The sequence below is a fragment of the Chelmon rostratus genome, chromosome 18, assembly GCF_017976325.1.
Source record: "Chelmon rostratus isolate fCheRos1 chromosome 18, fCheRos1.pri, whole genome shotgun sequence".
Classification (NCBI taxonomy): domain Eukaryota; kingdom Metazoa; phylum Chordata; class Actinopteri; order Chaetodontiformes; family Chaetodontidae; genus Chelmon; species Chelmon rostratus.
In genome coordinates, this window is record NC_055675.1 from 21,330,525 (window position 1) to 21,355,327 (window position 24,803).

At 43.5% G+C, this 24,803-nt stretch overlaps 2 protein-coding genes across 2 annotated transcripts in view; both read left to right on the forward strand.

Moving 5' to 3' along the window:
- Positions 1-5,183, forward strand: part of cfap61 (cilia and flagella associated protein 61) — a 34,933-nt gene extending 29,750 nt beyond the window's left edge. Inside the window, exons 20-24 of the mRNA XM_041959204.1 lie at positions 4-331; positions 1,814-1,896; positions 2,358-2,569; positions 4,725-4,812; positions 5,013-5,183. Coding sequence (XP_041815138.1) covers positions 4-331; positions 1,814-1,896; positions 2,358-2,569; positions 4,725-4,812; positions 5,013-5,183 — 882 coding nt within the window. The remainder of the gene's footprint in view (positions 1-3; positions 332-1,813; positions 1,897-2,357; positions 2,570-4,724; positions 4,813-5,012) is intronic.
- A 3,946-nt stretch (positions 5,184-9,129) lies between these two features.
- insm1a (insulinoma-associated 1a) lies at positions 9,130-11,747 on the forward strand. Its single transcript, XM_041959067.1, has one exon. It carries the CDS (start codon positions 9,255-9,257, stop codon positions 10,599-10,601), a length of 1,347 nt encoding a protein of 448 aa, XP_041815001.1. The 5' UTR covers positions 9,130-9,254; the 3' UTR covers positions 10,602-11,747.
- Positions 11,748-24,803: the final 13,056 nt, after the last annotated feature.

A 24,803-nucleotide genomic window follows, 5' to 3' on the forward strand; every position in this document is an offset into this window, starting at 1 on the left:
CAGGTGTTCATTAACCTCTCCAATAAAGGAGTTGACTACAACGCCTTCAAGAGCATCAACAACTGCTTCCTGGTCTTTGATAGCAGACTAGTCATAAACGCCACTTTCCACACCAGCGATGCAGCAATTTGTGGGGCCGGACCTCTCACCAAATTCTCCCGCTGCTACCATGCAGACGAGTGGTCGCACGCCAACTTCAACTCCAAGGAAGTGGGCCGGGACCTGGCGGCTGCCTTGCTGCCCCTCTTTGACCCGACCCAGGAGCCTGCTGATGATCCTCCACCTGAAACGGATCACCTTGTTCCGCTGTACAAACAGGCCAAGATTCAAGGTCTGATTTCAAGAATGAATTCTTTCCTCTTTTAAAAACTGAAAGATACACTTCAGACGAAGCAGAAATCTCACCTTTGTGAATGTGCTACGCTGTAATGGGCTCATTACTGCCTCCTGTGGCAAGGGGGTGGAAAAACACGCACTGGTGCTTGACTGCTGGTAAGAACTGCAGTTACACCACAAAGGACAACAATGAGCCCACTCCACACTTAAAAACAACACAAATGTGAGATTCATGCTTTATCAGAAGTGTTCTCAAACAGTGTTTTTTGATTTTACAAAAGAAAAGACTTTGAGATGAAGACTAAGTGGTTATTATACATCATAAAACAGAGCAGGCACAGCCGCCTCCCTGAGCTGTTCTGTGGAACCTTCAGGGACCATCTCCCACTCAGCGCATGAGATCAAACAGGCCAAACACACTTGTTAATCTTTTGTGTTTGTTGTAATGATTCAAGGAGAAGAATGAATGAGAATCAACGGGACTTCTGGAGCCATGGATGCCCAGACAAACTATTAACAGGCATGTTAATAATCATTTAGGCTTATCATAAACACAAAATTCCTTCACATTCATCAGTGGATGTCAGGAATATGTTCTCAATGTGTGCCAGCTTACCTCGATCCTCTCCTCTGTCCCACTTCCTGTCCGTCCATGTTTTCGTCTGCTTTTATCTGAGAGAATTTGCACTGCCAATATTTTTTGATTATGTTTTTGTAGCATATTTTCCAATCTTTCACCCACCCACCCACTGCCGATGTTATTGTGACAGACACTCAAACCACACCAGGGTGTAACAATGCTGCATTGTGCTGCTGCTTATTCACGGAGAAACCAAGGCCACTCCACAGGTTGCATAAACACAACAGCCACTCTGCTTCGCCCTTCTCAGAGAGATGAAACACACGTGAACTTTTCAATGTTCAGGGAGAGCAGAGATGCCATATCGCCGCCTGCTATCTGAGTTCATTGCCTCGGCTCTCTTTTCCTCTGTGGGTGGATACTGACGGTGAAATGCACATTATGATCTGTTCTTGTCCCAGCTTTGGTGCCAGTTGTTGTTTCAGGACTGAAAGCTTCAGGGCATTAAACCTGGATGAATGAGAATATTCACAGGCATGTTTCAAGACTGAAATTAATTTTATTTGAATTGCAAAACTTAAAAAAGCAACAAATCTTCACATTTCAGAAGCTAGAACTGGAGAATCTTTGCCTTTTTTTCATAACTGCTTAATCCCAGTTGTTTTCATTTTTGTGTTGATCAATTAATTAACCAGTGGTTTTCAGTTGTCGAACACGATGCGGCCTAATGACCACTGCTTTCACTTTTTTTTTTTTTTGTTAGCATTTTATAATTAAGCAGCTCTGACATCACATCCTTAATCTTATTCACTCTCTGATATATTCCTGTATTCTATTACGGCATGAATGATATGAACCATCACAACTTAACCTTCATCATGTGTTTTCTCTCCTCAGGTGGGAAGCTGCCTGGAGGATATAACTACCTGCACGTTACCAAACCATCAGCTACCAACCTGACAGCTCCTCCTGTTAAACATGTAAGGTTTATCTGTCCAACATGTCCATCAGTGCTAGTTTTTCTGTGAATGTGACCATATTTCACATTTGGTCAGATGCTGAATTGGTGACACTAATCTTGGGCGTGATTAGTGTCACCAATTCAGTCCCCAACAAATGCACTACTTCCTCCTGTTTGAGTAATGTTTGATGAACCCTCAGGGTATCCCCAACCACCTGCTGCCATATGTTGCACAGGTTGCCACTGGGAGGAGAAAGTGCCTCAGTGTGTTTGGCACTGACTATGCTGAGAGCCAGAAGGGAAGAATAGACCAGGAATTGATGGATTGTTGTTTTTTTTATCTTTTCTTAGGATTTGTGGTCAAAAACAAAATAGAATATTGCAGCCTGATCCTTTAATCCATCTCTGATAGGGTGGAGGCAACATTAGTTCAAGACAAAACAAGTTATTGCACTAATGTGTGTATTTGTGTATGTGAAGTTACAGGACAGAGGTATCGTGACTGGCCGGGTGGAGACAGGGAACTACTTTTGTTTATACCTCGACTGCTACGAGCTGGTGGAGACGCTCACCTGTTTCTCCCTGAAGCCCCTCCCCGTCTCCAATTACCTGAGTCTGTACGGGAAACACCAGCAGCTGCTGGGCCAGCTGTCCACCCGCTATCACCAGGGCCTGATCCACGACCTGTACAGGTGGGAGAAAGAAGGACAGTTAATATTCAAATGTCTGCAATACAGTCTACATTAATATTTCACTATTTCTACAATATAAAGGATCCAACCAAACTTCATTGGAGGGAGCTTTCAATTGTCATGCCTCTACTTTTATTTCTTCATTATAGGCTGTTGAAACATATCTAGGAAGCATAATAAATCTGAAGCAATTGAAGCAAACCCATAAATATATGAATTACAGTTTCTCATATGACAAATACCTCCTGCGTTACACATAACAGACATGGCAGAGTAAGAAGTGACATTTTCATAAATATCATCTTTTATCTGTTGCTTCAGCAACTCAGGAGGTAAACAAACAGCAAAACAGACGACTCACAGTACAATAGGCCTTTAGAAATGATCCGTTTGGTGAATTACATGATGTCTGCTTTTTATTTGTTGTCAACAAAACAACAAACAACTTCACCAAATTGATATTTTCTGCCCCTGCAGTAGTATGATTTCATTTATACACTTGCAGTCATTGTGCAAGAATCCGTCTTTTTCAGTTTGAGTTTTCGTACCAAAATGTAACAAACGCCATGTGGTCAAGTTTTAAAAAACATCTGTTTTCTTAGCCAAGTTCTGTATCAAAGCAAGTCACTTTCACAGTTAGTGAAGCTGCGCTGAGTCTGAGAGAGGAAGTGTTTTCAGAAAGCTGCAGGTAGTAAAATTTACCATCATTCATCTGCTGACTGATGACCTCACGCATCAAAATAACACATAAGTGGTCTGGACAGGCGACAGAGATTTAGGCCGTCAGTGTCTTTTGTCCTCATGCTGTCTGTGTGTTTGCTGGTGTGACTTTGCAGTGTGTGTGTTTGTGTGTGTGTGCGTGTGTTTGTCAAACAGCGGGTGACCTGCTTCTGAGGTTTCAACACAAATGACCCCCAGATATGGACGTCTATTGTCCCCCGCCTCCTAATCTGTTTATGCAGCTCCCCAATCTGTCTTTGTGTCCGGCCCAGGCCGAGACAAAGCCGCAGCCTCCGCGCTGCAGAGGCCGATTCCTCGTCACGCCGCTCACTCAGCTGACTCGTAAAGTCATTGTGGAGGCTGACGGAGCATCGTGAGCCGTTAAAATAATTGATTGACCGTGTGGCGGCTGGAGGTTATTCAGTCAACACAGTTAGTGTAGCTTCTGGTGTGTGTTTGGTTCCTTCAAGGGTTCGCTGCTACTGAGCTTTATTTAAAGGGTCAGTTCACTGCAATTACTGAGACAGACTCTCACTTACCTCTTGTGTCGAGCTATGCAGATAGCCAATGGTGGAACATGTGTTGCTTTGGTAAAAGTACCAATAACACAATATAGAAATACAATCTCACAAGAAAAAGTCCTGCATTCAAAATGCTACTTGAGTAAAAGTAGAAGAAAATGTACTTAAAGTGCCAAAAGTCAAAGACAAATGGACCTTGACTGACATACTATGTTATATATTACACACAGATTAATTACAGGTTGATAACGATTTTTACTGTGGTAGCTGCTCGTGGTGAAGCAAGTTTAAAGTATTTTATATACAGGTAGCTACTTTAATGCAGTTGTTTGCCGACTATGCATGTGTGTGTGTCACTCGATGAATGTAAGTCCAATATTTACTCTCTTTTAGCTCTGTTTTTGGTCCCCACCAGCTCCTGAAAGAAATATCTGTCTCTTTAGCTGCTAAATGCTCCACTATGTTCGCCGGCTAGTCTCTAACTGTGTCTGTCTGGCTGTTTGCTGCTGAGCAGGTAGTCAGAGTGTTTTTTTTACAGCTTTTTAACCATAAAGCTCCATAAAGCTGAGAGGAGCTGGTGCTAATTCTTATTCCAAAAATATGCTGCTTTAACCTCTTCGGGCCTCAACAAACCCTTTGAATGAACAATCTGAAAAAATCATTCTTTAGTTCACAGTCCACAGCTGTGATGTGGGTTAGAGATACTGTTGTTGTGTTTTTTTTCCATAAGCTGGAGACTTAACAGGGTAAAATGTGAAGTGCCGACACCAGTAATTTTCTGTGAAGAAGCTTCTTCTACAGACAGATGTGATGCACTGAATCACTGCAGACCTGAAGGTTGTCCACAGCGGGGACTGTTGGGATTTAAGCAGTGTAAGATCCTCACGGTGTACGAATGTGTGTGTCTCCTGCAGTTTCTTCAGACAGAGCTGGTGTTTGGCTGTTTATCACGACAGATTCTCCGACCTTGAGCAGGAGCTTCGGCAGATCACCTCAACCACAGTTTGTGCTTTTATGTTTATCCTGTAAAATCAACGTCAGTCTGACCTTTAACATGTACATCCATGGAACGAAAACACAATGTTAAATGGCTGATTTAATTTAGTTTAATTAATTTTAACCCACCAAAAACATGTTACTGTAATACCAAAACAATGCAGTGTCGTTTGTCTGTGCCACACCTGACCTGTGTGTCCCTGCAGGACGATGAGTCGAGGCAGCGGGCGACGGAGGACGCCGACGCCTCAGACGTCCTCCCTCAGGACAGATTTAAAGACGCTGAGAGTCGAGCAGCTCTGAGGAGCAGCGCAGTGAAATATCTGACCTACAACCGTAACCTGCTGCCCATGTTTGCCTGCCCGGGACAGCTGTGACCTCATGAGTGACATCACCAAGTTAAGAAGGCTTTTAACCCTGTTCGGTGTGTTTAAACGGCAGAGTATTCTGTTAAAATGAAAATCATATTGTCAAAACGCTGTGTGTCCGGCAAACATTGAATATATTTCATTCCTCATAAAACATGTGAAAAGACATTGTTTACATTGATGTTTACTTGCTAACAGTCTTCTTCTGCTTTGCCTTTGTTGGCACATTGCTTCTCTTCTTGACTAGTTACCACCATGGACCCGGTGGCAGGAGTCTCTTCGCCTGCATGCCTGCTTGTGCACAATACAACCAAAAACATTCACAGCACAACGAGAGGTCAAACATTTTGCACATTAATGTGTTTTCAGGTGTCTAAATGTCCTCAAGTGAGTCACTCGGGTCAGCGTCGCTTGAAGTCTGAAACTGAAACTGTTGGTGTGCAGTTAGAAAGAAGTGAGCTGAACAGACCTCTGTCGCTGCTCCTCACCTCTGCTACATTAGCTGCTACTAGCATCAGACACCCCAATCTCCTGACTGAACTGTCGGTTGTCAAGTTGCATTGTGGGTAATATAGGCAGCAGATTTTTTACAGTTTGTTCATGCAGTTATATTGTCAGACTAATCCCAATGTCAAGAATGAGAAAAAGAATGTAAGAGCGAATGCTACTTCTTTTATGAACAGCAACAACAAATACTGCCACTCTCTGCTAAAGGAATTATTCATCATTTTATTTGCTCTCTTGTCAACAGTTAGAAGAGAAAATTGTCTTTTAAACTTCCCTCACGAGTCTCACACTGTTAAAGGAGTGCAGTGATAAGACAGTGGACTCTTTTAATTCAGACACGAGGTTAATACTCTCTTTTTGTCAGGAGTGAAAGCAAAAAAGCAAACATTTCCAAGAATGTTGAATTATTTCTTGACGAAAAGACCCTTAATTAGAATTAGTGGGAAATTTAAGCAACTTTTCAGGAACTGAAAATCTGTTCATGTTCAGTAAGCATTACATTAAAATGAGTTGCTGGCTGGAAACACTTCCTGTTAAAATCAAGAGATTTGCAATTAATAAAGAACTGAAAGGTTCTTTGATATGTGAAGTCTTTTTGACTTTTTTCTCAATCTGATGAAATTAAGAGACTTTTCCAAGACTTGAACCCCAGTCTCTCCCTGTTAACACTGTCTCAGCTGGAACAGACAATTTTACAACATTTTCTTCATGTAAACATTCAATTAATTCACTTTTTTGTCTCTAGTTTGATGTTTTTTTGAGGGTGGAGACTCATTTCTGATACTAACTTAAATAGGAAGAGTTCGTAAATAGTTCAAAACGAGTAAAAAGAGAATTCTTGCCGTTTCTGGTTTTATTTCCTCCATAATGTGCAAACTGTAACTGTGAGTATGAACTCTGCCCTCAGTGACTCTGCAACAGCGTGACCAATCACACGGCCCGTATAGCGGCTGGAGATGAAAGCTGTGGAGGAGGAGGAGGAGGTGGAGGAGGAGGAGGGTGTCACTCTACAGCTGTATGCTAATGAGGCTCAGCTGAAGCCTGTCGGGAAAATAACCGCACACACAACAACATATGTCCGCACCTACAAACACCCCGCATTCTGAGGAGACTGCTGGTGTCCAAAAACCAACACCGATGTTATAGAATTCATATCCGATCAGAAGTGTTATACAACGATGCAAATCACCAGCTTATCTCTGCATGAACAGAGACTTTTTAATGAAATATAAATAGACATAGATACGAATTTCCCTCCTGGAATCATCAAAGTTTCTTCTGTTTTAATCTCCTATGATATTTATATGAGATTTACCAAGTTTTTACAGCGTGTTTGTGGTACTCAGTAGTATATGTAGTGATTTTAATGTAACTTTACTGCCTTTTTTAATGTTCTTGCCTTAATATTTTGATAGTAATTAGTAGTAATAGTGCTGCATTTCAAAGCGCCCATGATATAGACACAAAATAGCCTTTGTAGTGTTTTTATGATGTTTAATGTGTTACAGTGTTTCCTCATATGCTTTGTGGTTTTCAGTTTTTAATTATTAGTCACATTATGTGAACTCGTGATTTTCTTTTGTGTATTTTACCTGTTATTGCATAATATGTAATATTTTCCAGGTGGATTACTTGAAGTTATCACGATAAAGTTTATTACTATACAAATATTTCGTTCCAAACAGTTATCACATGAGATGTAAAACAAAACTCATCCGCTGCAGGACAAGATCTCAAACCTTTAAAGTGAGTTTGATCCTAAAAGTCTTCTTTTTCAAAATAAAATGAAACTCGTTTCAGGGATTTTCTATGAATGAGTGTGTGTATCTTTAATAAAGAGACGGAGGGTCGCAGCTTGCTGCAGTAAATCAGTGACACTTCAGGAAAATTCTTGAAACAAGTTGATTTAAATATTTTCTTTTGTTTTCAAAAAGCAAGACTTTTATGGCTCTGGGTTCAGATGAAACACAACTTTTAAAACATCAGCACGTGAAAAATGAAGGAAATAAGTGCTATTATTGTTTTTATTTCAGTTTTGAAACAGCATCAGCCAAAAATGTGACCAAATCAACAGCAACCTGCTGCTTTCCAGACATCTTTAACATCCACACGCTGATTCGTACACGCGCACCTCTAAACATTTCATAGCTCTCCTCGAGCTCAGCACCGGCCCGTGTGACATCCCGTCGTCCCTCACGGTGGAGGACGGACTCATATCCGGCTGACCGGGTCAGATCTGACCTGCAGGAATTGGGTTTGGTGTGTTTTAACTCGCAGATAATCTCGGTTTGGCCCATTTGGCGACACAGAAAAAGCGCACTGATTACGCACAGCACGCGCCGACGGTATCTGGGGGCCAGATTGCTTTTACGGGGCCCCCACTTTTCTTCTCCTTTTTTTCAACTGTGCAATTTCCTTTTCAATCACGGCGGGTCTACAGCTTGCACAAGCGCAGCCATTGTGATGCAAAGCAGGAAACCCTCCTCTCGCTATTAATTATGTATGCGTAAAATGACGGATTCATATGTCCGGAGTTAACTGTCACGCCAGCGCACATGCTGCAGGGCCACAGTGGTCTGAAATGCTTGCTTGGTTGCTGTTTGGTTATTTGTCGACTGTAGTTGGCCGAATTTAACTCGATCGTTCGGTGCGTAAAAGCGCTTTTCAGATCTCGTTTTGGGATCCTTAGTTGTCCTGGAAAGTCTTTCAATGCCTTAAATTGTAAAATATGAACCAAAGGTCTTGAGCCGTCCTGAAAACAGTTCAGTCAGTATTATAACGCAGGGTTGGGGCTGTTTTTTTCTTAAACCTGACCTCATCATTTAATTTCCGAATTCATTCTTAAATTTCCGTCTAAGTTTTCCCTCTCTGGATCTTAATTTTGCAGCTTCCCGTTCTACATTTTCCACTTTTCCTTCTTGTTGTTTTCCACTCACTTCTTCTTCCTGACGCCGTTATGTGGACGGATGTCTCCTTTTTGGACACATCGGAGCCCCCACTAACCAAAGGAGACACATAAAGCCGAGGCACGTGTAGATTTCTATACAAACTCATCAGACCGTAAAAGCAGGAGGCTCCTGGCGTGTGCCCGGGTCGAGACGAGGAGGAGGAGGAGGAGGAGGAGGAGAAAGAGAGTGTGTGTGTGTGTGTGCGCGCGCGTGTGTGTGCGTGTGTTTGTGTGTGTATAGAGGGGGGTGAAATACAATAAAACCCTCAGGTACATCTGCTTTGCAATCTGCAAATCCTCTCTCCATCACCCACCTCCTCCCCTCCATCAGCCTCTCCATCCTCCCACACCCACTCCCCAAATCCACGGGGGACCTCGGCTCCTTCTGATTGGTCGCGGATGAGGCAACAAGGGGGGACGGGAACAATGTCATCATGTCGCCTTAAAAAGAGTGCAGCTATGTTGTGGTGAAAGCACCTCGGGAAGAGAGCAGAGGATCAGTAGCAGGAGCAAACAACAACAGAAAGACGCATCAGATGTTTCTGTCCTCGAGCGGCTGAAAGTGGATTTCTTCTTCCCGCAGCAGCAGCGTCCAAAGTGCCTTCAGCTCTCCGTCCAGCGCGAACATGCCGAGAGGATTTTTGGTGAAAAGGAACAAGAAAACCAACCCGGTGTCCTACCGGGTCCGCTCCGACGAGGAGGAAGCGGAACAGACAGCGGCCGATGCGCCGCCGCTGCCGCCGTCCTCCTCTGCGCCTCTCGTCTCCGTCCCGGTGCGCGCACTGACGCCGACGCCCACCTGCGGGGCGGCGGCCACGGCTCCGGAGCATGATGCCAGACCGGTTCAATTCGGAAACCCAGAGGCGGTGTACCAGGCGCTCTACAGCCCCACCCGCCCAGTAAGCCAGGACCACGACCGCTCCTACTTCGAGAGACGCTTCAACCTCGGATCACCGGTTTCCGCGGAGTCCTTCCCCACACCAGCAGCGCTCACCGCTTTGGACCACCTCTTTGCCCCGGTGGACCTGAAAATCGGCTCAAGCAACAGCAGCCGCACCGACACCAGCGCCACGTCCACCGCGACGCTCCCCACGGCAGGGACCAAACGACCGTCCAGCGACACCGAGCGCAAAAGCAAACCGCCGTCCAAGAAAACCAAAGCCATCCGGAAACTGCACTTTGAGGATGATGTCACCACTTCTCCGGTTCTCGGGCTCAAGATTAAAGAGGCACCGGTTGACCAGAAGCCCCCCAGACCGCAGCCGTCCGGAGGTGAAAACAACCCGCTGGGCGAGTTCGTGTGCCAGCTGTGCCGTGAGGCGTACGCAGATCCGTTCTCTCTGGCGCAGCACAAGTGCTCCAGGATAGTCCGGGTTGAGTACAGGTGTCCTGAGTGCGACAAGGTGTTCAGCTGCCCGGCTAACCTCGCCTCGCACCGGCGGTGGCACAAACCGAAGCCGCAGAGCGGAGCTCCCGGTGTGCAAAACTTGGAGAGCGACAAGGCGGCCGCGTCCGGTAAGACCGCGCCGGACGAAGCGAAGGATTCTAGTGACAGGGACACACCCAGCCCCGGGCCGTCCGAGTCCGGCTCAGAGGAAGGGCTGTATGATTGTAATCACTGTGGCAAAAAGTTTAAGCGCCAAGCGTACCTGCGGAAGCACCTGGCGTCTCAGCACGGCTCACCAAAACCTGCGGAGGAGGAGGACGCGCCGGCCTGCGAGCAGAGCGCGGCGCCGCTTAACCTGAGCTCCTCCACCTGCCACCTGTGCCCGGTCTGCGGGGAGAACTTTTCCAACAGAGGCAGCCAGGAGCGGCACATCCGCCTACTGCACTCCTCACAGGTCTACCCGTGCAAATACTGCCCTGCTATCTTCTACAGCTCCCCGGGACTCACCAGGCACATCAACAAATGCCACCCATCCGAGAACCGGCAGGTGATCCTGCTGCAGATGCCGCTCCGCCCTGCCTGCTGATCCCAGACTTTAGGCTGCTTTCACACGGTCCAACAACAAGATAACAAAGTCCAGCCTTGTTTCTGAGAGGATTTTAGGGTTAAACTGCAAAAATATCCGTTTTATATAGATTTTTTTAAATTTACGTTTGGCCCCTTAAAAACGTACTTTTTCAAAATCAAGTGAAAAATATATGGCACTTTGGTGAGAAGCTCTGGGATGGAAGTGATTAAATATTTCTCTTGTTTCAGTTATTTGGTAAAAAAAAACAAACAAACAAAAAAACACATTTTTAAGAATTTTAAACACTGAATTGAGCAATTTGCTTATTTTTGGATGTTAATTCAAGAAAATGCACGAATCTCAAAGGAAAAAGAGAAATTACTTCTTGGTTCACCATGTTTAGGTAAATTGTGACATCTCACTGAGGTAAAAGAAGAGCTGAAAGGATATTTTTGCAGTGTAACTCCTGCAGCAAACATAATGATATGACTGAAATGCACCAACGTGTAGAGGTCAGAGGTCAGCCGCTCACCTGCAGCTGGCAGGGATTCAGTGCCTTGCTCAAGGACACTTCAGCAGGTTCTGGGTGTGTGTTTGAACCCTGGCCTATACCCCCCCCCCCGCCCCTTAAAGGATCTCTGACGTCATACTTCAAACACTTAAAGCGTTAGACTGTTAATTTATTTTTCTAGCATCTCTGCACAAGTGCTATTAGCTTCTAGACCTAAGAGAGGGGACGACCTGTAGCCGATAAAAACCAGAAGTCGAAGGCCTGAGAAGACCTGATCTCATCACTCTGATTAGCTTTAATATAGCTTGTGGATCTTTGGATCAGTAGCTGTTGCCTGAAAACAAAAAGAGGAAAAACTAGTGTAGCCGGTAATGCCTTTGGATTAGAAACTCCTGCTGTAAAACTGCCTTAAACTGAACTGATCTGATTGTTTTTTGATCACCTATTTATCACTGGCTGGGTATAATATGATTATTATTTTTTACAAAGCCTTCTGTATTACCACTATACAGTATATGTAACTTTTTTCTATTTATTTACCTATTTATTAAATTATTTGTGTAAATTATTGCTCTGTGTGGTCTCTGTGATCTGTTGCTGTGTTTCTTCATGATGTAGCCAAATTTATTTTCTTTAACTTATATCAAATGATGTGTGAGGACGCTGCGTTCAAGTGACATTATCGCAATCAATGACTTTTATCAGCCGATCTTGAATAAAAACTGAATGCAATCATGATTTTACTTGATTTTGTATTTTTGTTTTGGTTTCTTTGTAACCGTTAGCTCTTATACTGCTTTGGATGTTTCTGCAGTATTTTGCTAAATGTCCAAAAATAATAAAAAACCAAACTGAGAAACGGCTTTTGCTCTGTCTTTTATGTCTTCTGGAGGTTTTTAACATAGAAATATATTTCCAAATGTGGTTTAACAGCTGGATTTCAACCCCAAATCAACTTAACTGCGGCTTAACTGATGGACAACAGAAAACTCCTTAAGTTTTTCCTTTACTAATGTATTTGAAAGTCCGAATTTTTTTGTCTTTGTCTAAAAATATCCTGATAAGGCTTAAAAAAACAAAAAACTGCCTTTAAGTACAGACTTGAAGTACTTGAGTATCTCTGCCTCTTTATACTTCCTTTTCACTGCAGCTCAGAGGCAAATACTGTACTTTCCACACCACTACAACGTTTTGATAAAGTTACTATAAAACAAAACCAGGAGCATCACTGAGGACGTGACTCCGGCTGAACCGCTGCTGCAGCTCAGAAAGCATGTGGCGGGATTTGGGTTAAGATACAGATTTAATGAATAAATGACTAATTAAGGTATAAACTAACGACACTATGTTCTGAAATGAGAGCAAGAAGCAGAAAAATACAACTAATTGTTGACTCAGTCTACGTTCTGTACACAGAACAGCAGAGCGAAGCGACAGTGACCTGCTTCCATCACGTTCTGTTGATATTTCTGTGTAACAGGATGAACATGTGGAGGCTGATTTGTGCACACTGTAAGAGCAGCTGGGGGTCAGAGGTCGGGCCAGAGGTCCCCTGCAGGTCAACACATGCAAAACATTTCTGCATCTGAAAGACATTCCTGCAGTTTCACTCTGCTTCTCTTTCAGCTTTGAAAACACTGACACACAGCTGCCATCGTGTTCTTCTCTGCAGCAGCAACCTGAAGTCAACTTTACTGCGTGTCCTGTTTTATTCACCAGTAACTTCTGCAGAACCAGCCCGACCTCAGCTGGTCTGCTGCTGGCCATTTAAGACTCAACTGACCAATCAGACAACCAGAGGACAGTGAGTACTTTTACTGCTGCTACTTTAATAATTCTGCACTTTTTCTTAAGTAGCATTTTGAATGAAGTACTTTTACCTGTGATGAAGTACTTCCACGTCGTTGCAGAGAAATGGAAGCTGATTCCATGACACTGAACAAATAACACAAATAAACTGTTTCCAAAGTCAAGAATGAAGTTAAACTCAGTACAAATGAGTTTTAATCAGTTGTTGATTTATACTGAAAACTGCTTACGAGTTATTAAATTTGCAGTGGTGTGCTTATTAAACACACTAATTAATAATTCCATTTCATCATTTTGTCTTGAATAAATTAACGATCTTTTAATGGATTCCCATTCACAACATGGTTCTTAAAACGCTTTTTAATTTATTTATTCCAGTTACGAATGTGTCCTCTCACTGTTACACACATCTGGAAACTGAAACTCACCACTATGGAACTTTTTCATCATATCACATGAAAGCTCATTTTTGACCTCTGAGGCAGCAGCTGACAAAATAATCTCACCTGAAGGTTCATTCAGTGGCCGTTCTGGAGCTTTCGGTCGAATCAGACGGCCTTCCTCAGCATCTGTCCCCGAGGTCAAGAGTGAACTTTCAGTCTACATTCAGAAATCGTTCAGTAACTGTATCAGATTATAGATAACAGCTGTGAAAGTGTTTTAGTTTTTCCTGTGATGCTCTGCAGCCTCCTGAAAACTGTGGGGACAGAAGAGGCGAGCAGCAAAAGCTTTCTGAAGCAGTGATCAAACTCAATAATTTACATGAAACAACAAACTGAGACATTTCATGTTGACTTTGACTTTTTTTGCGGAAATTGCTGAGAATTTTCACAACATCTGGATGTAAACCTTTAGTTTCACCTACACTTTAGCCCCTCCATCACACACACACACTGTGGCACCTTCTCCCTGCCTCTAGCTTTTACCACAAGCACTTTCACTACACACACACAGACACACACACACACACACACACACACAAAGAGAGAGAGACAGGCCATCATTCTGCATCTCCCTGCTTGTGTGGCTCTGACAGGTGTAAGCCAGCTGGGGAGCAGACTGCAGATAAGAGCTACAGATAACACACACACATATTAACACACACACACACACACACACACACTCTGTCTCTATAATGGACCACAGCAGCGTTTCCACAGAAATAAAGAGTGTGAGCAGAAAGCAGCAGCTGTCAGAGATGCAGGACTCAGACTGAACATCTGAATACGAACATGTTTCACAGCTGAGCCTCATCAGTAAATAAGATCCTTTAATCCACAGCTCACGTCTGGTTTGTGTGTTTCAGACAGTCAAATGATTTCAGCCACAGTAACAGAGTTCACCACTGGAATGTCTCAGCAGCTATTTGATGGATTTGGTTCGTTTACCAGTGGAGGAATCTTTCCCACGTTGACGATTGTCTGAGTTTTCATGTTGAAACATCTCAACAAATATTAGATGAACCGTCACAATGATTCTTTTCATCGAGCGCCACCATCAGGTCACATTTTATATATCTGACTCTGGTTTATGGTTTATATAATCCATCCAACCATCCATCCATCCAACCATCCAACCATCAACCATCCATCCAACTATCCATTCAATCATTCATCCATCCAACCATTCATCCATCCATCCAACTATACATCCAACTTTCCATTCAATCATCCATCCAGCCAACCATTCATCCATCCATCCAACTATACATCCAACCATTCATCCATCCAACTATCCATCCATCCAACTATTCAATTATCCATCCAACTATCCATCCAACCATTCATCCATCCAACCATCCATTCATCCAACTATCCATCCATCCAACTGTCCAACTATCCATCCAACTATCCATCCATCCAACCATTCGTCCATCCAACCATCCATCCAACTATCCATCCATCCATCCAGCTATCCAACTATCCATCCAACTACCTATCCAACCATCCATCCATCCATCCATCCATCCAACTATCCATCCATCCAACTATCCATCCAACTATCCATCCATCCAACCAGCCATCCAACTATCCATCCATCCATCCATCCATCCATCCATCCATCCAACTATCCAACTATCCAACTATCCATCCATCCATCCAACTATCCATTCATCCATCCAACTATCCATCCAACCATTCATCCATCCAACTATCCATCCATCCATCCAACTATCCATCCATCCAACTATCCAACTATCCATCCAACCATCCATCCAACTATCCATCCATCCATCCGACTATCCATCCATCCATCCATCCATCCATCCAACAAATCAAATCCATCCATCCATCCAACTGTCCATCCAACCATTCATCCTTCAATCCATCCATCCATCCATCCATCCATCCAGCTATCTATCCATCCAACTATCCATCCAACATCCATCCATCCAACAAATCAAATCCATTCAGCCACACAATCTACGACGTCTATTAATCTATCCTCATCCACCCAAACCAGCCAACCACATTCATCCATCCATCCAGCCAAACCAACCACATCCATCCATCCACCCTTCCATCCATCCAACAAACCAAATCCATCCATCCACCCAAACCAACCACATCCATCCATCCATCCATTCATCCATCCATCTATCCATCCAAGCAAAGGAGGCAACAGAGCTTTTAATATGATACTGGCGAAGAGAAGAACACACATTTGTTTATGGAAACTGTGGCAGGTTGTTCCTCCAACCACGAGTCTCATGATATCACAGCTGCTCTGCAGTCGGTGGTAACGTGTCCTCATCACATCTGCTGTTGGTGGTTTGGCTTCTTTCTGCTGCTTCACGTCAGACGACTTGTTGTCAGACATGAAAGCGACACAGTGTGATTCAATTTGTCTGGTTTAATCAGACATTTACTGCTTTCTAATGCTGTTAGCTCAGGACAGGGAGTAATGTTACAACCTGTGTGTGTGTGTGTGTGTGTGTGTGTGGACATGTATTACTCATTACATAAATCTGTTCACACAGTCACATGGTGGGGACTTGCCTTCCTTCTGGGGACAAAACGCAAATCCCCATTATGTAAATCATGTAATTTTAGGGCTATGACTTGGGTTAGTCAGACAAGTATTGTGTGTGTGTGAGTGTGTGTGTGGATAAATGAGTGTGTTTTTGTTTGCATGAAGCATGTGGATATAGCTATAAAGGATAAACTGCATAATTTATAGACCTCAAAGTTTCTATTTTTGTATTGTATTGTTACCCTGATGATGAAACGGTTTCATTAAAAATAAATGCTCTATCTAACACTAGTAGTACTCCAGCCAATCATCCATACACCCATCAGGGACAGATTTCAACCATCCAATACGTGAAAACGGCTAAAAAGATCTTTCCAGTCAGCCTAAAAAAATAAACGTCTGTTTTTAGACTATGTGACACTACAATTGTTCTACAGGCAGATTATTCAACCGTATCAGGTAAATAACACGGACCAGCACATAAAGACACATCTAAACTTCATAAAAAGTTGCTGTTGCCCAACTTTGTTGTTGTTTCAATTCTTCTCTACGCGTCAGCTTTTGTGTGCAGCATAGAAATTCCTGGCGAGCAGGTGGGGGTTTTACATCACACTTTCCAGTCAACTCACATCGACTTGCATCTTTTCACCTCCTCCTCCTCCTCCTCCACCCCCCCGCACTCCATCATGGCCGCCCTCTCTCAGCTGCTGCCACCCTGCACGCGCCTCCTCTTATCTCCAGCACACTCAAACAAAGAGACCACGAAAAAAAAGAAAGAAAAAGGCAGGAGCAGACAGAGTAAACACGGCCTCGCCGCCTCGCTGCGTAGGCCGAGGTAAGTCAAACAAACCTCGGGGGCATTTTCCAGGCCGGCAGGTGTTGGTGTCAGAGGCAGGCGAGCGTGGCGTCGAGTCAACAAGTGGAGAGGAACAAGCAGTGAGAGGCGGACACAAACACAGGAACGGTGTGTTTAAAGTGCATGTTAAGCTTTAGCTGTTGCTACTCGTCAAGTGTTTGCTGCCTTTTGCTCGCTCGTCATGTGGGTGCTGAAGTTAACGTGGCGAATCCCTAAATACTGTAGTGTTTCTGCACGGCACGACCAAGAGGCCTTCTGCCAATCACAGCAGAGTAGGTGGGACTTTGATGACTTTTCCATTTATTATGCTTCCTCCAGCCTGTGACCCAGAAACAGATCAAGGTCCACCATAATTGACGATGTGTCGGTGCCTTAAATGTGTCTTATATGCTGGCATATGAACAAACAGTGGTGTCGGGCTGCACAATGGTCGCAGGAGAGAGAGGTAACGACATGATGCTACATGCTAACTGTTGACACAAACGTGTCTTCAGCATCGTCAATAGTTTACGTTAACTTACGTATCCTATCAAACAATGTTCATGTCTTGTTGGCCCTTCAGCTGAGTTTCATTTCCTTTACTTTGAAAGGTCCCTTTATGTTTTATGTAGTGCAGAATTAGATGCACGTCAAAATAAAAAATCCCAGTTGCCAGCAGCAGCAAATATTTCTGCAGTCTGGGGTGTTTCGATGCACCGCACATCACAGTAGATCCTTCATTAATCTGTCGAAATCTTCTGTCACAACAAACAGGAACTGATGTTCTGTCAGATCATTTAAATAGTGGACTGCTTCTTTATTTTAAACAAATCTCCAACCTCTGTTTCAACTGAATAATCTAAATAAATTCTGTCAGCGGGATTATTACACACACATTTATCAACATATATATAAATATTTAAATTACTCTTTCAGCATCATCTGCTTTTCAGCATCAGCCAAAAGGTGTTTATTTCTTACTAATTTCCTGCCAAATATTTGTCCTCCACAGCTTCACACATGTGTTCATTTTATACACACAATATCGTCTCTCCTTTCAATGACAATGAATGTTGAGAAGGTGATGAATCAGCAGCCTCTGGGGCATTAAAAGGTGCAAAGTGCAGATGTCTTGTAACACTGATCGTAAAGGCTCATTATTTACCGAAACATAGAATAACATGGCAGGAATTCAAACACGTACCTGACAAAAACCTTTCGGGAGGCTGTTCCATGATGTTTGTTTGTCGTGTTTTAGAGATTATGGAAGAACTGCTTTGTTTTCAGTGGTTTGATCCCTTGTGTGGTTCAATGATCGAGGCAAAAGTCACCAGTTTGATTCAAAGCACTCACGACACTTACAGCACGTTTTTTCTCCACTTAACAGCATCTAAAGCCAATGCTTGACTACTAGTTATCAATAAACATGGTGAAAGGCGTTGTGTGACATGACTTCCAGGGTCAGGGTCTGCAGATGAATGTTGATCGGCTTTACAGACGAGCATGCAGCTGGCTGTGATACCCATCTCCCCTCTGATCAGCAGGGCTCAAGTAAAACCTTAATCGCCTTGTTGACTTGAAAGGCTCTCAAAGTGGGAAAGCTAATTAACTCTACCCAGCAGCACAGAGGCAGAGAGGCATTTCAGCAGTTAAAGAAATCCTGCAAGAAATACAAACATGCATCCATTTGACACAAACATCAGGAAAGCAATTTTATTCATCTGCTAAGTTTTATTTTTCTTCTTCAGACACATAAACTTTCTAGAAACGGATTTATTCTAATGCCTCCCTTTGACTGGCTTTTCTCTCTCCACTCGCTCACAGGTGTAGCGGTTTGTCTGATTGAGATTACCTGTGGCCACAGCCTGGATTGGGCTTGTCCTTTGGTCATTTGTGCTCTCTGAGGAACAAGAAACAAGAAGGAATCAAGAACTTTTCTGTATTTTTAATTTAAAATGCTGTATTTCCTGAGACTGAGCTCCCCTTCAGTGCAGTGGTTCTCTATGACTGAATCAGCAGCAGCGGTTTGAAGCACTTAATTACACTTCCACACGTGAAGCTACATGAGCGAGCGACTGCACTGGAGGAGGATGGAGGAAAATAGGCATCCTGCAAATAACAAACAATACATGAAAGATGAAAACAGGTGGACAACAACGCAATTAACACATAGAGGCTTACAGCAAATAACAAATTAATGCCTCAAAATCTCCTGCAGGGTGAAAGTTAATGATAAATTGGTCATTTATTATGCAAGCTACTTATTTACAGTCTGAATTTTGAGTGTGTAATTATAATCGATGTAGTGCCCTTAAAAAAATCTGCAATGTAAAGAAAAAGTAGTGTTGATGACGTGTAGCCTACATCCGCTCTCTGCTAACAGTCCCACACTGTAATACGGAGCATTTTATCGGTGGAAAAGTTACGTGATAAACAACGTAAAATGACATTTGAAACATCAAAAAGATTTAAATTATGTTTGTTTCATAATGAGTTGTGAATGAGTGAACAGGGAAGTGATTTCAGACATGGTACTCTAAACTAGCTAGCTATTAGCTAACATGCTAGCTAGCCCCTCACCCAAATTACCTATTTTTCTCAAATCAACACAAGAAATATTTGCTGGCGCGTTCTGTAGAAAAAAAAAAAAAACACTACAAATTAACTCCCAGACGAGGGCTGCAATTGTGATACGCTAACTTAGCTAGCATCCAGTGGTTAGCTATAGCCAGTGCTGCCAGTTGACTGCAGTTTGTCGCCCAGTTGGACTCCTTGTTTATTTAATTCAGAGGGTAAAATATTGGGGAGCATTATTTTTACCATTTGGGCAGTTTCTACATATTAATATAAATCTTTCCCTTCGAGTGCTACGACTGACACCGAGCTCAGGTGGCTCAACACACCTGTCGTGTCTTTTCAGCTCACTACAGTTATTCAGAGGCTTTTATTCCCATTAAAATTATCGTTCTGTGATACATCGCCGACATGTAGAAGCTCACATCTGTTCGTATGAGCGGAAACGTAACATTAAATGAGTTTTATTTTGTTTCTGCTATTATTCATCATCATAAATCGTTTGTAGTTTCTCCCAGTCAGCCCAGCTCACCTGTTTATTCAGAGTTAGTTAAAAGCAACTTTCCTTTGTTTCGTTAGTAGGTGTCCATGTTGTGCCCTCTAAGACATTCTTAGAAGTCTGAATGTGTATTTAAGCAGCAAATTGTGTTTTCATAAATGATTTTCTCAATATCGAGTAATCGAAATGCATCAGTGTTTAATCATCTTAACACTTAATAAAATAGTTTCTAAAAACTTCACAAATTGAAGTAAAAAAATGCACAGAATACATACTGCGCTGAGTACACTGGGAAAGATGAATCTCGCCTCCTCATTGGATCGTCTGCAGCGTTTGTGATGCCTCATGGTCGTCTTTACAAACCTTTCACTGAGTTACGGATGACGGTATTTAAATTCCCTGGGTTTATTCTGGGTCTGTACTGACAGGTTTGAAATATCGGGGATGTGTTTGCTCTGTGACACAAACACTGCACACGAGCTCGTGGTGGAAATTGGGGAGCAGCTTTTTGCATCTGCTGTGGTTGAAAGCACACTTCTGTTCTGTAATTCCTAAAATCCTGCAAAACATCAGTGTGTTCTGTAAGCTTTTGTTCAGAGGGTTGAGGTAATGGGTGGCGCGGGGGTGGTATCTGTGAGTGTGTGTGTGTTTGGGGGGGGGGGGCAGCTGATTTGAGGGCCCTGGCAAACACAAAGGGGCCAGGACCTCCTCCACACATGCCCCACACAATGCCCCGGCCCTAATGCTTGTAAATCTATTCACACATCCAGAGGCCAAAGATAATAACAAGCTGTTCAGAATGAATTTCTAATGACCAAACTGAAGCCTGTCTCTCCACTGGAAACCTGATTCTGGTTCAGCAGAAATCCTGCCTCACAGTCTGCCATGAAACAAACGCGCCTGCTTAGCATTGATGCAGATATGTGAGCGTTCTCTGACGAGCCGATGGCGTTTCAAAGGAATCCGAGCCGCGAACACGCACAGATTTAACATTTAACGTGGGTCAAAGCTGCAGCTCGAGATCAAACATTCATCTTAAATCTTCAAACTTATAATGTTTAAGATTTTAGTCCTGGTTGATTTGGCAGCACAAGTGTGGTTCAATGCTACTGTGGCGTCCTCACAATAGAAGCTACGCTGTGAGAAAATGTTGTAAACAGCTGATATCAATTCAGCGCAGAAACAATGCAGATTTCCTGATACCACAGTCTTTCAGCGTCTTCTATAACTTCTTCCCCGTCATTGCCCACCCACAAACGCAAGATTTGCGGGAAGCGAAACGGCACGTGACCCAGCGTCGGAGCGTTCGGTGTCAGTGCTGGCGCTCTGGTGGAGCTTTTTGGCTGTGAAGGTGTTTGAGTTAGCAGCTGAAGAAAGGTCATCAGAGGTCACAGCAGCTCCCCTCATCACTGCAGGAAGCGGGGGCATAATTATGGAAATGAGCATGGATCGTCCCTGATGCTGCCAGTCACACACACACACAAACACACACACACACACACACACACACACACACACACATTTTACAATATGGGTAAATTGTGAATAAAGTAATATTGTAACATTAAAGTCATTAAAGTTAGTATGTGGACACATTTCTTGACAATGAGTAGGTTCGTAGAGCAAAAGGGTTTCTATTCATAAAAAAGGTCAAATATGTGATTTCTGTCATTTATACCCAGTTTTAAAATATTGCGTTAAACAGTGAAATTACAATTTGTTGTGCAGTTGAGTCAAGTCTTTAGTTGCTGCATCAGCGAGCAGCGGTGGTGGATGTAGGATGATTCAATATAAAGAGCGTTGAGAAATCAATAAAAAACATAATGATGGAGACAAAGTGTGAAATAAAAATCCTGTCTGAAGTCAAACAGCGAGTGCGTTGATTGGCTCGTTTCCATGTCGATGCAGCAGTGACCTTCACAACACAACTTCACTTTAATCACTGGTCAATACAGTTAAACGCCCGCTCCGACACAGCTCAGTGTGTGTGTGTGTGTGTGTGTGTGTGTGTGTGTGTTTGTGTGTGTGCGTGTTCAAACCCCTCCACTTGTCTCATTCAGTCCTAACCTCCTGATGACTGCAGCTAATGAAAAGCCTGCAGAGAGGAAGGAGGAGGGAGGGTTCGCTGCCTATTCTTGTCCCTGGATGGGGGCTGGGACCGGTTGCCAGGGCGGACGGCGACTCCCGGGCCCCTGGCTGACAGCAGCAGGCTGCCGGGCCGAGCGGCCGTCTGGCGAGCAGGCCCGGCCCTCCTCGGCGAGCTGGCACGCGCCGGCGCAGCAGCCCGGCCGAGGCGTGACGAATCACTGAAAGAGACCTCGCAAGGCCGCGCGGAGGAACACCTGAGCCACCGAGCAGAGGGAGGGGTCAGGATGGAGGGAGGAGTCCAACGGTCTGGTGGCACAGACGCCGGCTCAGCAGACAGGAAGACACTCGAACACAGATATTCTCCTTAAATGATCCCATTATACGATCATTTAGCTTTGTGTGTTATTTTCCAATATTTGGCCATAATTTCTATTAGTTTAGAAGCTGAGATCTGGATTACTATTACTACGATTACTGTTCAGCACTACTAAAAGCAAAAATATGCACAGTCCAGTCATCACGAGACGGTTTATCCAGAACATTCAAACCTGCTTACAGCAGGCTGTTTGGGTGACTATTTTACTGTTTGCCATCAGTTTCTCTTTAAATACATTTGACTGCATGTTTGTTTCTAACCTTCCCGACCTCGTGTCCCTTGACCCTCTGGACTGTCTTCCCCGTCCACCTGTCCCATCTAACTAACATCTAACATCAGCGCTCTGGCGACTACATGCATCCATTTTCCACCACATATCCTGGTGCAGATCAAGCTAAGCGAAGTATCCCAGATGTCTTTCCTCCTCGCCACGTCCTCCAGCTCTTTCCAGGCGAATCCCGAGGCTCTTCCAGGGCAGATGGGATTTGTAATCCCTCCGGTGTACTCTGGGGTCTCCTTCCAGTTAAATGGCTGGAATACCTCCACAGTGAGGCTCCAAATCTGATATCCAAACGGTTCATTTCAACAACAGTGTGAGGCAAAATATTCATAAGCAACAAATGCAAACAGCTTTCCATGTCCGGTGTCAGAGTCTGCGTCGTCAACTGCGTCGTCAGTACGTCGTCTGTCTGAACGCAAACAATCTATACCTGTTCCCTCTTTTTTGTACTTTCAGACAGTTCTGGACAGTCTCTCTTCAATAGCTTTCAAACGTTGCCTAACTACAAACACTTGACGTGATGTCGATGTTGAGCACTTCTGTGACAAACATCTGTGCTGTTTCTGGTTTCATGTTTCGCTGTTTTGGATGCTTCAGGATGTATTGGGAGCATTTAAGTGGCAGTTCAGTTGCTATAGCAACCAAAGCCTCATCACAGACTCACACGTTTTTTTTACAACATAAAGAATCACGACATTTTATGACAATTATATAAAAAGCCTTTACAAACCGCCATTTTCAGAAAATTGACACCCACTCCAAACAAAATGATTGCCGGCATTAAGGTGAAATGCATTATGGGTTTGCTTTTATGTTATGAGTCATTCTCAGAGCTTTGTTAAAAAAAAAGATGAATTTTCAGTTTTAAAAATAACGACAGATAAACTTCAATTAGCAAAATAATTTCCCAAATGCCTGCATGTAGCTGCAGCAGCTGATCTAAAATGAACCCGGGTCCTTGATCTCCATAGGAACAGAGCTTTTCAGATTCAGTTTCACAGGGATGAGTCACTGATGGACGAGCAGCCGGTGAGTTTCATGGACTCGGAGGAGCGAGCAGACCTGCCGCGCTCCCTCGGGCGAGTATTGATCCGAGACAGAGGCACTCAAGTCACGTACATCTGGTTGGGATTCTCGCGGTTGAAGGGCAGTAAGTCGGCTGTGAGGGTTCGTTTGTTAGCTTACAGACGTATCTGAGGCTCCCAGGCTGGTAGAAAACATCTCACCGTGTGTCCGTCCAAGCTGTAAGATGCTGAACCTCCACCTGCTCCGACGCCTGTCCGTGACCTCTGACCCCGCTGCAGGAATCGGTGGAGCTATGTTTATGGAGGGTGAACGGGCACTTTCTGGAAACATGTTGGTTCTCATGTATGAGCACATTAAGCTTCTTCATCATCACATAAAAATAAAGTTGCCGTAAGTGAATTAATCACATGCATTTGAACATTTAAACAAGTTTAAATAAATATAAAAAAGACGATAAATATATATCCTGATTAGTTGACTGACAGGAAAATAATTTGCAACAATTTTGATAATCGATTAATAGTTTAATCAGCATTTTAATGCAAATACTCCAAATATTCGTAGCTGTTCATTTGTGACATTTAGCTATGTTTTCTCTTTTCCTGTGACAGGCATTCTCTCTATTTTCTGACATTTAAATAACCAAACAATTAAGAAAATAATCAGGTTAATGGATGTATAGATAATTGTTAGCTGCAGACCAGAGTCAGTTAATGACTCACATCAGCCTGCAGGATGTTGGACTTTGGAGTCCGGTCCTCCTTGGGTCAGTTTGCTGCTTTAAAGCTGCCTGTTTAGACATCCAGCAGACATGAAGCAACATTAAAATCACATTAGAGTCTTGTTTGTGTTCACCTGATGAGTGTAAATCCAATATTCACTCTTCTTTATGCTCTGTTTTGGTCTCCACCACCAGCTTATGAGGAAAATCATCATATCTGGCTCTTCAGCTACTAAATGTTCCACTTTGTCCACCAGCTAGTGTCTAGCTAATATTGACTCATCTGATTCTATATTAACAGCAAACATACGCCGATGACTAAACATAGTTTTAGATTAAATATTTATTTTCTGAAACGTACAATTGTAGAATTGTGCAGCCAGACTGTTCCAATGGGTTCCTGCTGTCACGCCTGAACAATGACAGACATCAGTAATTGAAACATTACGGCACCCCAGTGCTGTAGCTCCAGGGCCTGAGCTCTTTGGAGACAGTGTGTGTGTGTGTGGGTGGGGAGTTGAAGAGGGC